The following is a 16,723-nucleotide window of genomic DNA, read 5'->3' on the forward strand; positions in this document are numbered from 1 at the left end:
CCACCGGGCCGGCCCCTAATCAGTAGTTCTTAAAGATAGGTCAATTAAAATGATTCTGTCTGAGAAGCAGAAAGAAAAAAATAATGAAACATGAACAGATCCTGAGAGACTTGTGAGACACCATCGAACTTACCTACATGCACATAATGGGAATCTTAGAAAGAGAGAAGAGGAAAGAGAAAAAGGGAAAGAATGTCTGAAGAAATAATGTCCCAAACCTTCTCATATTTGACAAAAGACATAAATCTGCACAACCAAGAAGCTCAACAAACTTCAAGAACTATAAACACAATGAGATCCATAGTGAGGCACATTATAATCAAGCTGTCAAAACACAAAGAGAGAATCTTGAAAACAGTAGAGGAAAAGTGACTCATCACAAGCAAAGGATCTGCAATAAGTTTAATATCCAATTTCTCAGCAGTAATTCTGGAGGACAGAAGTCAGTAGGAAGACTTATTTAAAGTGCTAAAAGACCCAACTGATGGCAGGAGCACACGGGATCTCAGGAGCTGAAGGCATCTCCCACCACTGCCACAGGCACTGCTGCTGTGTGGGCCATCCACCATAGCCATCACCAGAGCCACTGCCACAGCAGCAGCCACTACCACCACAGAAGCCAGTGCTGCCATGTTGGCAGCATGCTGACCACTCAACAGCATTGATAGGAGGACAGTATCCAGCAGAGCTTGAGGAAAGAGGTGAATGAGTACAGAACCATTACCCAGTGGCCCAATTCACAGGGGGAATTATGTTGATACATGTGGTAGCAAACCTGAGGATTGGAGGTACATGCAAAGCCCACATGACCTCTTAGATCTGGCAAGAGACACACATGGAAATGCCCAAGAGTGCAGAAACCCAGGATACCCAAACAGAGTGAAGAAGAAAACTCCCAATCACCACCATACCATCATCCAACTGGGAAAAGAAGGAATCCAGAAGAAGCCTCTGTCTGTATGAAAGAGGAAAGAGAAACCCCACCCAGGGTCACCCATTCAAACTAAGGACTTCCAATATATCCCAGTGCACTGATTACGGTCACAGGACATAAGCCATGGTGCCAACAAGCCCACCCAGGATCACCCACCCCAGTCAAAGAGTGACAAGTACTTCTCCTAAGAACTTGAGAGCTTGCCCACATCCTTAATGAACAAACACAGTGTCACTGAACTCAGCAAGGAATCACTAAGTTCTCCAGTGCCTAGGCCACAGAGGCACTCACATGCAACTCCGACACTGAATATGATTGAAGTACCCACATGGAGACTACATTACTGTGTCTACCTGGAACCCATACTAAAACATCCTACTCAGCAGTCAATATAAAACACATCTACAGGAAAGAGCCTCTCTCTTTAAAGTTCATTCCAGGGTAACAGAAGAAGCAACTACTCTACCGGATGACCAGAAATCAATGTAGAGATACTAGAAATACCAGGGGCGGCGGGGGGGCGGGGGGAACCAAGAAATATGACACCACCAAAGGAATGCAATAATTCTCAAGTACAAGATCCCAGAGCACAGGAAACCCTTGAAATAACTGACAAGGAGTTCCAAACAACAATCTTAAGGACACTCAATGAGATACAAGAAGACTCAGGTAACACAAGAAAATGAGAAAAAGTATCCAGGATATGAAGCAAGAGAAAAGCAGCAAGTCACCTATAAGGGAGTCCCCATCTGAATAACAGAAGACTTTTCAACAAAAACTCTTCAGGCCAGAAGAGAATATATTCAAAATACTAAGAGGACAAAATTCCAGCCAAGTATACTATACCCAGTAAGGCTAAACCTCAGAAAGGAAGGAAAAATAGTCTATTTCCCAGACAAACAAAAACTGCAGGAGGTACATCACCAGAGACCAGTTCTATAAGAATCCTCAAGGGAATCCTGTATTTGGAATCTGAAAAATGATAATTACTACTATGAAAACAACAAAAAAGAACAAAACCCACATGCAGAACAAAAATAGAAATGAAAAAGAAAGAAACTATATCTTACCACCTCAAAATACCCACATATACTGATGAAAATAAATAAATAAATAAAAAGGGGGAGAAAGGAACAAAAGATATTTAAGACATCCAAATGAAAATTGATAAAATTCCAGGAGTAAGAGAATACTTTTCAATAACAACCCTAAATGTGAATGGATTAAATTCCCTACTCAAAAGTCACAGACTGACTGATTGGATTGAAAAGCTACAGCCAACTACATACTGTCTTCAAGAGACTTGCCCCGTTTTTAAATACACACATAGACTAATAATGAAGAGATGGAAAAAGATAGACCATCTAAATTGAGACCAAAAATAAGCAGGAGTAGCTATTCTTATATCAGGTAAAATAGGCTGTAAACCAAAAACTATAAAAAGAGATCAAGGGCCGGCCCAGTGGTGCACTGGATAGTGCGCCGCTTGGGAAGCGCGGCGGCGCTCCCGCCCGAGGGTTCGGATCCCACATGCAGACCGGTTCCCGCTCACTGGCTGAGCGAGGCGCGGGAGCGACGCTGAGGGTTGCAATCCCGTTGCCGGTCCCCGGTCCAGTACGGGGGCAACACTGAGGGTTGCGATCCGTTGCCGGACACGGAAAAAAAAAAAAAAAAAAAAAAAAAAAAAAAAAAAAGAGATCAAGAAGGCTATTATATAATGATAATTGAATCTATCCATCAAGAAGAGATAACAATTGTACATACATATGCACCCAAACTGGACACCCAGATATATAAAGCATAAACTTTTAGACCTAAAAAAAAGAGGTATACCCCAATACGATAATAGCTGGGGACCTGAACATCCCTCTCTCAGCACTGGACAGATAATCTAAGCAACAAACTAATAGAGAAACACAGGATTTAAAACTACACTTTAGAAAAATTGGGCCTAGGAGATATCTACAGAACATTTCATCCAACAACTACAGAATATACATTCTTCTCATCAGCACTTGGAACATTCTCTAGGATAGAACACATGTTAGGTCACAAATCAAGTCTCAATAAATTTTTAAAAACTGAAATCATTTCAAGTATCTTTTCAGACCACAACAGATGAAAACCAGAAATCAATAATAACAAGCAAAACTCAGGAAACTGTACAAATACATGGAGATTAACTAACATGCTCCTGAACGACCTACGGATCCAAGAAAAAATTAAACAAGAAATCAAAACATTTCTTGAAAATAATAAAAATAAAGACACATCATATGAAAACCTGTGGTGTACTTCAAAAGTAATGCGAAGAGGGAAGTTTATTGCAATAAATGCTTACATTAAAAGAATAGAAAGATTTCAAATAACCTAATGCTCCACTTCAAAGAACTAGAAAAACAAGAACAAGCCAATCCCAAAATTAGTAGATGGAAAGAAATAATTAAGATAACAGCAGAACTAAATGAAATAGAGACACAAAAAATGATACAAAAGATCAATGAAACAAAAAGTTGGTTTTTGAGAAGATAAACAAAATAGACAAATCATTAGCTATGCTAACTAAAAAAAGAAAAGACCCAAATAACAAAAAACAGGAATGAATAAGGAGACATTACGAGAAAAGACCCAAATAACAAAAATCAAGAATGAATAAGGAGACATTACAACCAATACCACAGAAATACAAAGAATCATTACAGAACACTAAGACCCAAATAACAAAAAACAGGAATGAATAAGGAGACATTACAACCAATACCACAGAAATACAAAGAATCATTACAGAACACTGAAACAACTGTATGCCAAATAATTGAAAACCTGGAGGAAATGGATAAATTTCCGGACACATACAAACTGCCAAGACAGAACCAAGAAGAAATAAAAAAACCTGAAGAGACCAATAACAAGGAATGATATTGAAGCAGCAATCAGCAGTCTCCTAACAATGAGAAGCCCAAGACCAGAAGGTTTTACTACTGAATTCTACCAATCTTTTAAAGAGGAATTAATACCAGTTCTCCTCAAACTATTCAAAAAAATTGAAACAAAAGCCATTCTCCCAAACTCCGTCTATGAGGTCTCCATTACCCTAATACCAAAACTGGATAAAGATACAATAAAAAAGGAAAACTATAGGCCAGTATCTCTGATAAACATAGGCTTAAAAATCCTCAGCAAAACATAAGCAATCAGAATACAGAAACACTTCAAAAAAATTATACACCATGATCAAGTGGGATTCATCCCCGGGATGTATGGATGGTACAACATATACATATCAATAAATGTGATGCACCATGTCAGCAAAATCAAGGATAAAAACCAGATGATTATCTCAATAGATGAAGAAAAAGCGTTTGACAATATTCCTTATCCCTTCATGATAAAGATTCTCAACAAATTATGCATAGAAGGACAGTATCTCAATGCAGTAAAGGCCATATATGACAAACACACCAGCAAAGCTTTCAGCTTTTCACTTAAAAACAGGAATAAGATAAGGATACCCATTCTCACCACTCCTATTTAACACAGTATTGGAAGTACTAGCCAGAGCAGTCAGGCAAGAAAAAGAAATAAAGGGCATCCAGACTGGAAAGACAAATGCAAACTTTCTCTGTTTGCCGATAATATGATCCTATATACAAAAAAAACATAAGAACCCTCCCAAAAAGCTATTAGACCTGATAAGTGACTTCAGTAAAGTTGCAAGATACAAAATCAACATGCAAAAATCAGTAGTGTTTTTATACTCCAATAACAAACTGTCAGAAAAAGAAATTGAGAAAATAAGCCCATTTAGAATAGTCATCAAAAACATAAAATACCTAGGAATCAATTTAACTAAGGAGGTGAAAGACCTCTACAATGAGGACTACAAATCACTGCTTAAAGAAATTGAAGAGGACACAAAAAGATGGAAAGACATTCCATGCTCTTGGATTGGAATAATTAATATTGTGAAAATGTCCATACTGCCCAAAGCAATCTACAGATTCAATGCAATCCGCATCAAAATACCAATGACTTTCTTCATAGAAATAAAAAAAAAATCCTAACACTCATTTGGAACAACAAAATCTCCGAATAGCCAACGCAATCCTGAGCAAAAAAAAAATCAAATAAATAAATAAAGCCAGAGGCATAAAGCTACCTGACTTCAAATTATATTACAAAGCTATTGTAACTTAAACATGGTACTGGCATAAAAACAGACACTCAGACAAATGGAACAGAATAGAGAACCCAGAAATCCACCCACATACTTACAGCCAACTGATCTTTAACAAAGGCACCAAAAACACACATTGGGGAAAAGACTGCTTCTTCAATTAATGGTGCTGGGAAAACTAGATACCCATAAGTAGAAGGATGGAACTGGACCTATACCTCTCACCATATACCAAAATCAACTCAAGATGGATTAAAGATTTAAGTATAAGACTGGAAACTATAAAATTCCTAAAGGAAAACATAGGGGAAACATTTGAGGAGGTAGGGCTAGGCAAAGACTTTATGAATAAAACCACAAAAGCACAGGCAACAAAAGAAGAACTAAACAAATGGGATTATATTAAACTAAAAAGCTTCTGCCTAGCAAAAGAAACAATTAACAGAGCAGAATGGGAGAAAATATTTGCAAACTATGCATCCAACAAGGGATTAATATCCAGAATATATAATGAACTCAAACAACTGAACAGTAACAAAACAAGGAACGTAATTTAAAAATGTGCAAAGGAGCTGAATAGGCATTTCTCAAAGAAAGATACACAAATGTCTAATAGACACATGGGAAATGCTCAACATCACTCAGAATCAGGGAAATGCAAATCAAAACCACATTGTCTCATGCCAGTTAAACTGGTGATTATTAAAATGACAGAATAACAAATGCTGGCAAGGATGCAGAGATAGAGGAAACCTCATACACTGTTGGTGGAACTATAATTTAATGCAGCTATTATGGAAAACAATATGGAGGTTCCTCCAATAACTACAGATAGGACTGCCATATGATCCAGCAATCCCACTGTTGGGTATATACTCGAAGGAATGGAAATCATTATATCAAAGGGATACTTGCACTCCTGTTTATTGCAGTTCTATCTACAATAGCCTATAATTGGGACTAATCTAAATGTTCATTGATGGATGACTGGATAAGGAAAATGTGGTATATATATTCAATGGAATACTACTCTGCCATAAAAAAGAATGATATTCTGCCATTTACAGCAATACAGATAAACTTAGAGAAAATTATGTTAAGTGAAATAAGCCAGGCACAGAAAGAGAAATATCTGGGCCGGCCTGGTGGCGCACTGGAGAGTGCGCCGCTTGGGAGCGCAGCGGCGCTCCCGCCGAGGGTTCGGATCCCATGTGGAGACCGGTTCCCGCTCACTGGCTGAGCGCGGAGCGGGCGCAACACCGAGGGTTGCGATCCCATTACCGGTCAGTAAAAAAGACAAAAAGGAAAAAAAAAAAAAGAAAGAGAAATATCTCATGTCCTCACTCATAAGTTGGAGGTAAATGATAAACAAATAAAAAAAGAAATAAAGATACAACAATCCCAATAATTTGTTGAACTTTCAAAAGGAGAGAATAGGTGGGAATGCAGGAGAGAGGAAGAGGTTATCAAGAAATTGGTAAAGGGCCATAAAATATGATTGCATTGTGTAATGTTGGATATACTAATTATCCTGATTTGAGCATCGCATATTGCACAGAGGAATTAATATTCAATGCTGTACCCCACAGTTATCTACAATCAATTATGTTCTAATAAAAAAAGTGCTAAAAGAAAAAATAAAACTGTTAACCAAGAATTCTATACCCTTCAAAAATGAAGGAAGAAATTAAGACATTACAAGATAAACAAAAGCTAAAAGAATTTGTTGTTAATAAAACTGCCATACAGGGAATGCTAAAGGGAGTCCCTTAGGTAGATATAAAAGGACACTAGACTGTAACTTGAAACCATATGAAGAAATAAAGAACGGTGGTGAAGGTAACTACATATGTGAGTACAAAATCCAGTATTGTCATAATTTTAGTATTCTTTTTTTGATTTAAAATAAACACATAAATCAATAATTAAAGACTATTTTAAAGGTACACAATGTGCAAAGATGTAATTTGTGAAAACAACATAAAGTGGATGGGACAAAGCTGTATAAGAGCATAGTTTTTGTACACTATTGAAGTAAGATGGTCTTAATTTAAAATAGATAGTGATAATTTTAATAAGTTAATCGTAATACCTGTTGTAAACACCAAGAAGTAACTAAAAAATTACAGAAAAGAAAAAGAGAAAAGAATCAAAGTGGCACACTAGAAAAACAACAACTAAATACAAAAGGCAGTATGTAAGGAATTGAAGAACAAAGAAGATATAAAACAAAGAATGCAAACAGCAAAATGATATAAGTTCTTTCTTATCAGTAATTGCTCTTAATATAGATGGGTCAAATTCTTTACTTAAAAGGTAGAGATTGGAAAAATTGATTAAAAGAAAAACAATATGATTTAACTATATGCTGTCTACAAGACACTCACTTTAGATTCAAAGGCACAAATATGTATAAAAGGATGCAAATAGTAACCAAAAGAAAGCTGAGAAGTCTATACAGGTGCTCCTTGACTTACAATGGCGTTACATCCCTATAAATCCATTGTAAGTTGAAAATATCCTATGTTGAAAATGGGCATTTTTGTAGACATAATGGAGTATGAAAACACAAAACATGAATAGACATTTTTCTAAGAAGATATACAAATGGCCAACAAGCACATAAAAAGATATTTAATTTCATTAATCATTAAGAAATGCAAATCAAAACCACTACTACTTCTCATCCATTAGGCTGCCTACAATATAAGAAAAGGAAGATAAGTGTTGACAACAACGTCAAGAAATTGGAGCCCTTGATGGGCCATAATAATCATATACAGTGTATATTGACAAAATAAAAATTTAACAAAAAAAAAAAAACTGTAAGCAATAAATTCCATTTTCTTTAAAAAAAAAAAAAAAGAAAGAAATTGGAGCCCTTACATACTGCTGGTGAGAAGGTAAAGTGGTGCAGCTTCTGTGAAAAAAGTTTGGTAGTTTCTCAAAAAGTTTAACATAGAATTACCATATGACTCAGCAATTCCACTCTTAGATATATACTCCAAAGAGTTGAAAACATGTACTCAAATACATGTATGCACATGTTCATACCAGCAGTACTTACATTAGCCAAAAAGTGGAAATAACTTAAATGTCCATCAGTGGATGAATGGGTAAACAAAATGTTGTAAATACATACAATGGAATATTATTTAGTCATAAAAAGGAATAAAATACTGATACATGCCACCACATGGATCAACTTTGAAAACATTATGCTAAGTGAAAGAAGCCAGAGACAAAAGGTCACATATTATATGATTCCATTTATATAAAATATCCAGAACAGGTAAGTCCATAGAGACAGTAAGCAGTTTGATGCATGCCAGGGAGTGGGGAAAGGAGAAATGGGGAGTGACTGCTGAATGGGTACAGAATTTTCTTTTGGGGTGATAAAAATGTTTTGGAACTTGATAATGTGTTGGTTGTACAACATTGTGAATGTCCTAAATGCCAATAAAATGTACACTTTAAAATGGTTAATTTTGTGTGATATAAATTTCAGCTCAATAAAAAAATTTTCAAATTATAGTTCTAATAAAATAGTAATTTTCAGCTAGGTGGTTAAAGGCAAGATATATTATATATAAAATCAATAACTACTAATTTTAAAATAAGATGGAAAAAGTAATCCCCTGTCCAATGAAATCATAAACTACCTAGGAATATACTTAAGAAATCAGTACCACTTTATAAAAAAAAAGTCACTAAATTTTGCTAAAGGACATAACATATATAAAGAGACAAACCTGAATTGAATAATATTGTGGAGATATCCATTGTCTTATGTGCAAATTTTGAATAATTTTTATATAGATCCCATTGGCAATTTATATATTTAGGTGTAGGTGTGTGGGAACTGACCAACTGAGTCTGAACTTTATCTCAAATAAGTACATAAATAGTCAATTTATTATTATTATTATTATTATTATTATTATTATCATCATCATCATCACCATCATTATTTTAATAGGGAAAACTCAAGGCAGCAGGGGGAAAACTGAAAACCAGCCCATTTTAATTATAGAATTCTCAAAAATTGGATTGTTACTTTGCTTTCTTTTTTTAAAAATGGCCTTTTTTTCTCTTGTAGCAAATGCTGTTGGTGTCCTGCCCATTATCTCCTCTGTATTACCTTTCGCTATCCAATTGCCAACTGCCAGCACCTGCATTTCTTTGCCTTTTAAAAACTATTTACACATATCAGAGACTCGGAAATGCTGAAAAAAAGATATAATTTGGGATACTTTTTCTTGATATCACTTAAAATAAGCTTTCTTTAATACTGTATAACTGGGAAGTCACAATCATTTATTATTAATTACCCATCTTGTACATGATATTAGGGCATGTGGTTTGAGATTTTGTCATTTTTTAACAGCTTTATTGAAATATAATTGATATACAAAACAGGACATTTAATGTATACGATTTGATGGGTTTGAGATTTTCTGTTTCTTAGGTTAATTAAACTTGTTCAAATGAACAAATGTAATGATGGTACCCAAACTAAAAGTAGCAGTTATTTGTTATCTTCAAAAAAGAAACAAGTTTAAATCATCCTAACATCTTGCATTGCTAATTTATAATATGTATGTTTATTTATGTAGCAATTATTACATTAGTGGCCACATAACAATATATTCCTATATGCTAAACTTACTAAACTTTCAGTTAAAGGAAGGAAAAAAAAGTTAATTCAGTGTTCAAAGATATAATATCTTTCTAAGATCTCCTTATGAACATGGAAATTGTACCCTTTTCAATTCAGCAAAATATAGCAGGTATTTATTCTGTGCATGTCTTTGTTAGATGCTGCTAAGATAAGTTCATTAAGACAGAAATATTACTATGGAATTTGAGTTAACATTCTTACCCACTGAAAACATTTTTAGATACCAGAGCTTCATCATTATGTAATAGGAAAATAATAGTTATAGCAATGGAGTAGCTGCATTTATTAGATCCAGATTGTTTTGATTTTTAAGGAGAGAAATTCTTTATTAAATCACCATTTTTTTAACTGAAAGTTTGGTAAGTTTAAGCATGTAGGAATATATATGTTACATATTCAGTGATAAAATAATTGCTATAGAAGCATTATAAATCAACAGTGAAAGAGATTGAGAGATTTAAAAAAAAATATTACTTGAAGATAAATAACACTTTGAATTTTTATTTGGAGACCATTGTTATACTTGATGATTTCAATAAATTTAGCTAACTTAAACACAAAATTTAAGAGAAGATAATAACCATACCAAGAAGTTTCTTCAGAACAAAGGCCTATCATTTTCCCAACAGATATGATCTTTTCACATATTAGTTATATAGGAAATTTTACTTTATGAAAATGGAATTAAATGCTTACAAATAAACAGATCTGTAGAATAATAACATGTTATATACTAACCAGAAGTAAAGGAACATAAAAGTCTTGTTACAACATGGCTTTCCAGGTCCATATCACCAAGGCAGCCCTATGATGACAGACTGATAAAATTATGAGGTAGAACGGTGGGAGGTGCAGGGGTTGGAAAAAATGGTATTATTTAGAGTTAATCCCAAAGCACTAAAGTATTTGTAGATGCTAATAGTTTGATGACTAAGGCTCTCTTGAGGTATCCTTATGATTTATTTCTTTGTCATCTTTATCCACTTCCTGCCGTTGTTGTAAACGATAGTATGTTTTTTTAAATAAACAGTAGATATTCTCATCTTAGATTTTGCTGCAACTAGAGTGCATAAAGCTAAAATATAGGAATTTAGTTTAAAATAATTTTTACCTTTCTGTCTCTTTATTTAGGCATGATGTCCACTGCCTGGGATTTGTATGATTCTTATAATGCTGTGGAACTTTCATCTTTACCAGTAAGAAAATCTGCAGTTGAATTAAGTAGTAAACCAAGTGTACTTCCTAAAGATCAGAACCAAAGATGGTCAGGGAATACTATAGAAAAAAGTAAGATTTCATTTGTTTCAGTTTTTTGGAATGATGCTGTCATGGGACATTTTAAATAAATTCTTTTTTGACAGTTGCGATGTTTTCTTTCTGATGGAACATGAAAAGTACAACTATTACCCAGAAATAGTGCTGTTACTCTTTCGCATTGTCTTGAATTCTGAACTGAGAAATTTATTTTTTCTTGAATATCTGTCAAGAGTTTTCAAAGTTTCTATCTTTTTCTAGTGCTTTTTTACTTGCTCTTAAGCTGTCTTTCATATATATGAGTTCCATCATTTTAATTTCACTTTCTTTCTGTAGATTAATTAACTTACCAGAAAAAGAATATATACTAGCTCTATGACTGCTTAAAATGGAGATAAATTAACAGTAGCTCTTAACTGGGGGAAGGGGGAGGAAGTTATTTTACCTTCCTGGGGTACGTCTGGCAATGTCTGGGGACATTTTTCGTTGTCATAACTATGGCGGACATCTTGTGGGTAGTTGCCAGGGATACTGCTAAAAATCTTTCAGTACACAGGACAGCCCCTTCAACAAAGAATTATCCAACCCAAAAATGTCAATACTGTACTGCCAATGTTAAGAAACCTTGCATTACAACTTAAGTTTTAAGGTAAAATGTTATAAGTCAACCAACACAGAATTGCAACTTTCCAGATGTACCTGGCGACATGGAAGAATTTTTACGAAGTCCAGCTGTAAGATATTTGTTAAGTTCCACTTCTGAATATTTTGTGATTATCTAATTTTACTCTTCCTATTGTGAAGTTTTATGTCTTTTTCTTATAAATTATATTACTACATTTGTATTATAGTCCTCGTTTCAAAGCACTGTGACTGTAACCTGACATGTTTTTGTGAAGTTTTGGCAAATTTTTGTAATTAAACTGAAATGTTTCTACTTTCACTAATTTTGACCCAAAGATAGATGTACTATTTAAAAGTTCAGTAAATCCTTAAATATTTTGAAATACAAAGTTCAAAGAGAGCAATAAATTCCAGAAAACAATTACCTTATTTGTATTTGACTACATTTCCTTAGGAGACTATAGATCCACACGACCTTGTTTAATGTTCTCTTTAAATCTATGCTCATAGTTTGATGACTAAGGATCTTTTGAGGTGTCCTCATGATTTATTTCTCTATGACCCATAATCTTTTGTTTCTTTAATCATATTCACAGTTATGTAGACTATAGCTATGTTTTATTGAAAGTTGTTTATAATGAAGACCAGTTTGTTTTCCCAAAGAAAAATGAAGGGGAAGAATGAATTATTAGTTATCACTAAAGAAATATTTTTGTGGCTTAAGTGTGCATGTCCATACAACAGGTTTACTTTTAGAAGCTACCAAATACTGCTCAGGAAAATCCAACCTTAGACTGAAAACTACATTGGAACTTCAGATTGGATATGTGTACCCCAACACACTCATTAAAGCCATCGAACCACAAAAGAGTGCAAGTGCAAAGTTCCAAAAGAAAAATAAGTCTCAATTTGTGAGTCTTTTATTTTGTGTGTGTATGGGTATGCTTCTAAAAGCAAAAGGCGGTAATAAAACCGTATTTAATAACTAAAATAAAAAATAAAGATATTTTAGTATTATGGCCAGTCAGGGGCACAGGGAAAACAGAACTAGGAAAAGGGAGAAAATAAAAAATAGAAAAAAATAGGCAACAGAGCTGAATGATCAGGTTTATGGAGAATGTAAAGGAAATTCAGATGAAAACTAGGAATAGATCACCTCTAAGATCCCTTTTAACTGAGATTTTATAGTACAAATACAAAATTAAAATAAGAGAAAAATTAAATATGGTCCATATTTGTTTTAAGATATGTTTCTAATTCCATTTAAACTTTGAATGTACAGATTGTATTTTATCATATTCAAGAGGAAAAGTCCCATAATTTTCATCTTTGAATGTAAGACCATATTTCATGGAGAAAAATTATTTTCTCTCATGGGCTTTTTTTTTTTTTTTGAAATAGTGCTTTAGATTTTAAAAATTGATTAATGGACTTTTCTGGTACAGTTTTAAATTTACAGAAAAATTGAGCAGATAGTACTGATAGATGCATATAATCTCCACATCCCTCCACTGAAATAGTGCTTTAGATTTTAAAAATTGATTAATGGACTTTTCTGGTACAGTTTTAGATTTACAGAAAAATTGAGCAGATAGTACTGATAGATGCATATAATCTCCACATCCCTCCACTTACAGTGCACAGTGTCCTCTATTATTAATATCTTACATTAGTGTGGTACATTTGTTATAATTGGTGAAGCAATATTGATATATTATTAACTAAAATCCATAGTTTACATTAAGGTCCATTCTTTGTGTTGTACAGTTCAATGTGTTTTGACAAATGCATAATGACATGTTTCCACCATTACAGTTTCATACAGAATAATTTCCCTGCCCTAAATATTGCCATGTTCCATCTGTTTATCATTTCCCTTTCTTCTTGTAACCCTGATTATCACTAATATTTTAATTTTTATTGTCTCTATAGTTTTGCCTTTTCCAAATTGTCATATACTTGGGATCATACAATATGTATAGCCTTTTCAGGCTGGCTTCTTTTACTAAACAATATGCATTTAAGGCTCCTCCATGTTTCTTTATTTTTTTATGGTTTGACAGCTCATTTATTTTTATAGTTGAATAATAATATTCCATTGGATGGATGTACCAACATTTGCTTATGTATTCACTTGTCAAAGAACATCTTGGTTGCTTTTGGTTTTTGGTGATTATAAACAAAGCTGTTATAAACATTTGTATGCAGGTTTCTGTGTGATCATATGATTTCAGCTCATTTGGGTAAATACCTAGGAGCTCAATTGCTGGACTGTATAGTAAGAAAGAGTATGTCTAGCCTTTTAAGAAACTACCAAACTGTCTTCCAAAGTGGTTGTACCGTTTTGCATTCCACCAGCAATGAGTGAGCATTTCCGTTGGTCTTCAAACTTGTCAGCATTTGGTACTGTTTTTTGTTTGTTTTTGTTTGTTTGTTTGTTTTTAGCCATTCTAATAGGTTTGTAATGGCATCTCATTTTAATTTGCAATTCCATATGACATATGATGATGAGCATCTTTATGTCTTCTTTGGTGAGGTATCTATGTGAAGCTTTTGCTCTTTTTAAAATTTGGCTGTTTGTTTTCTTATTATTGAGTTTTAAGGGTTCCGTGTATGATTTGGATATAAGTTCCTTACCAGATACATGTTTTGCAAATATTTTCTGCCAGTCTATGGCTTTTCTCTTCATTTTCTCAACAGGGTTTTTCACAGACCAGAAGTTTTCAATTTTAATAAAGTCCAATTTATCAATTTTTTGCTTTTTGGAGTGTGTTTTTGATGCTGCATCTAAAAACTTACCACCATTTTTTCCTATGTTGTCTTCTAGAAATTTTATGGTTTTGCATTTTACATCTAGGTCTAAAGTCCACTCAGTTAGTTTTGTGAATGGTGTAAGTTTTGTGTTTAGACTAATTTTTTTGCATATGGATGTCCAGTTGTCCAATTGCTTTGATCTTTTATCAGATATCAGTTATCATGTGGGTTTATTTCTGGGCTCTCTATTCTCTTCTATTGATCAATTTGTCTGTTATTTCACTAATACTGATTAACTGTAGCTTTATAGTAATTCTTAAAATCAGGTAGTGTCAGTTCTCTGACTTTGTTCTTTAGTATTGTGTTGGTTATTCTAGGTCTTTTTCCTTTTCATATAAACTTTAGAACAAGTTTATTGATATCTGCAAAATAACTTGCTAGGATTTTCATTGAGATTGTACTGAATGTGTAGATCAAGTTGGGGAGGATTGTTACCTTAACAATATTAAATCTTTCTATCCATGAAAATTTATTTATCTTTGATTTTTTTTTTCATCAGACCTTCATAGTTTCCCTATAAAGATTCTATACATATTTTGTTAGATTTATGCCTGACTAATTCCTGGTGCTAATGTAAATGGTATTGTGGATTTAATTTCAAATTCCAGTTGTTCATTGCTGGATTATAAGAAACAATTGACTTTGTATATTAGCCTTATATCCTGTGACTTTGCTCAAATTGCTTTTTAGTCCTAGGAGTTTTTTTGATGATTCTTTGGGATTTTCTACACTGATAGTCATGTCATCTGCAAAAAAAGTTTGTTTTTTTTCCCCTAGGCTGTATAACTTTTATTTCCTTTTCTTGTATTTCTGTATTAGTAGCTAGAACTTCTAGTACTATGTTGAATAGTTGTGAGAAGGGATATCCTAGCCTTATTCCTGATCTTGGGGAGAAGATTTTCAGTTTCTTACCATTATGTATAATGTTAGCTGTAGGGTTTTTTGGTATGTGTTCTTCATCAGCTTGAGGATGTTCCCCTCTATTCCTAGTTTTCTGGGAGTTTTTATCATGCATATGTGTTAGATTTTGACAAATGCTTTTTTTTTTTTTTTTTTTTGTCCTTTTGGAGACCGGCCGCACCGTGCTCAGCCAGTGAGCGCTGTGAGCGCACTGGTCATCCCTATATAGGATCCGAACCCACGGCGGAAGCGCTGCTGTGCTCCCAGCACCGCACTCTCCCGAGTGCGCCACAGGCTCTGCCCAACAAATGCATTTTATGCATCTATTGTTATGATATGATTGTTATTCTTTAGCTTGTTGATCTGATGGATTTCATTAGCAGTTTTCAAATGTTGAACAAGCTTCGCATACCTGGAAAAACTCATTTGGTCATGTTGTTCAATTCTTTTTATAAATTGTTGAATTCTATTTGCTAATATTTTGTTGAGGACTTTTGCATTATTTTCATGCAAGAAATTGTTCTTTAATTTTTCTTTTTTGTAATACCTTCATCTGGTTTTGGTATTCAGGTAATGCTAGCCTAATGAAATAAGATGAAAAATGTTCTCTCTTCACCTATATTCTAAAATAGACTATGTAATAATGATATATTTTTGTCTTAAATGTTTGTTAGAATTCATCAGTGAAGCCATCTGGACCTGATGCTTTCTATTTTGGAAGGTTATTAATTATTGACTCAATTTCTTTAATAGATCTGGGCCTATTCAGGTAATCCATTTCTCCTTGTGTGAGTTTTGGTAGTTTGTATCTTTCAAGGAATTGTTTCATTTCATCTAAGTTATAAACTTTGTGGGCAGAAAATTGTTCACACAATTTCCTTATTAGTCATTTAGGTTCATGGCATCAGTAGTGATGATACTTCTATTTCTCATATGGGCAATTGTATATTTTTTCTTTTTTTCTTGGTTAGCCTGGTTAAAGATTATGAATTTTATTGGTATTTTCAAAGAACCGACTTTTGGTTTCATTAATTTTCTCTAGTGATTTTCTATTTTCAGTTTTATCGATTTTTGCTCTAATTTTTATTTTCTTTTTCCTGATAGTTTTAGAATTATGTTACTTTTCTTTCTCTAATGTCCTAATGTGGAAACTTTGATTACTGATATTAGGACTTTCTTTTCTAATATATGCATTTAATGCTATAAATTTCCTTCTAAGCACCGTTTTTTGCTGCATCTCACAAATTTTGATTTGCTTTGTTTTCCTTTTTATTTAGTTCACATTATTTTTTAATTTCATCGAGACTTCTTTGACCTCTTTGTTATTTATAAATGTGTT

General features: G+C 33.7%; 1 protein-coding gene across 1 annotated transcript in view; it reads left to right on the forward strand.

Annotated features, from left to right (window-relative positions):
- The window catches only part of WDR78 (WD repeat domain 78), a 103,418-nt gene that overhangs the window by 59,728 nt on the left and 26,967 nt on the right, over nt 1-16,723 (forward strand). Inside the window, exon 7 of the mRNA XM_008569003.1 lies at nt 10,924-11,079. Within this exon, the coding sequence (XP_008567225.1) occupies nt 10,924-11,079 (156 nt within the window). The remainder of the gene's footprint in view (nt 1-10,923; nt 11,080-16,723) is intronic.

This window comes from Galeopterus variegatus, unplaced genomic scaffold (assembly GCF_000696425.1).
Source record: "Galeopterus variegatus unplaced genomic scaffold, G_variegatus-3.0.2 Scaffold458, whole genome shotgun sequence".
Classification (NCBI taxonomy): Eukaryota; Metazoa; Chordata; class Mammalia; order Dermoptera; family Cynocephalidae; genus Galeopterus; species Galeopterus variegatus.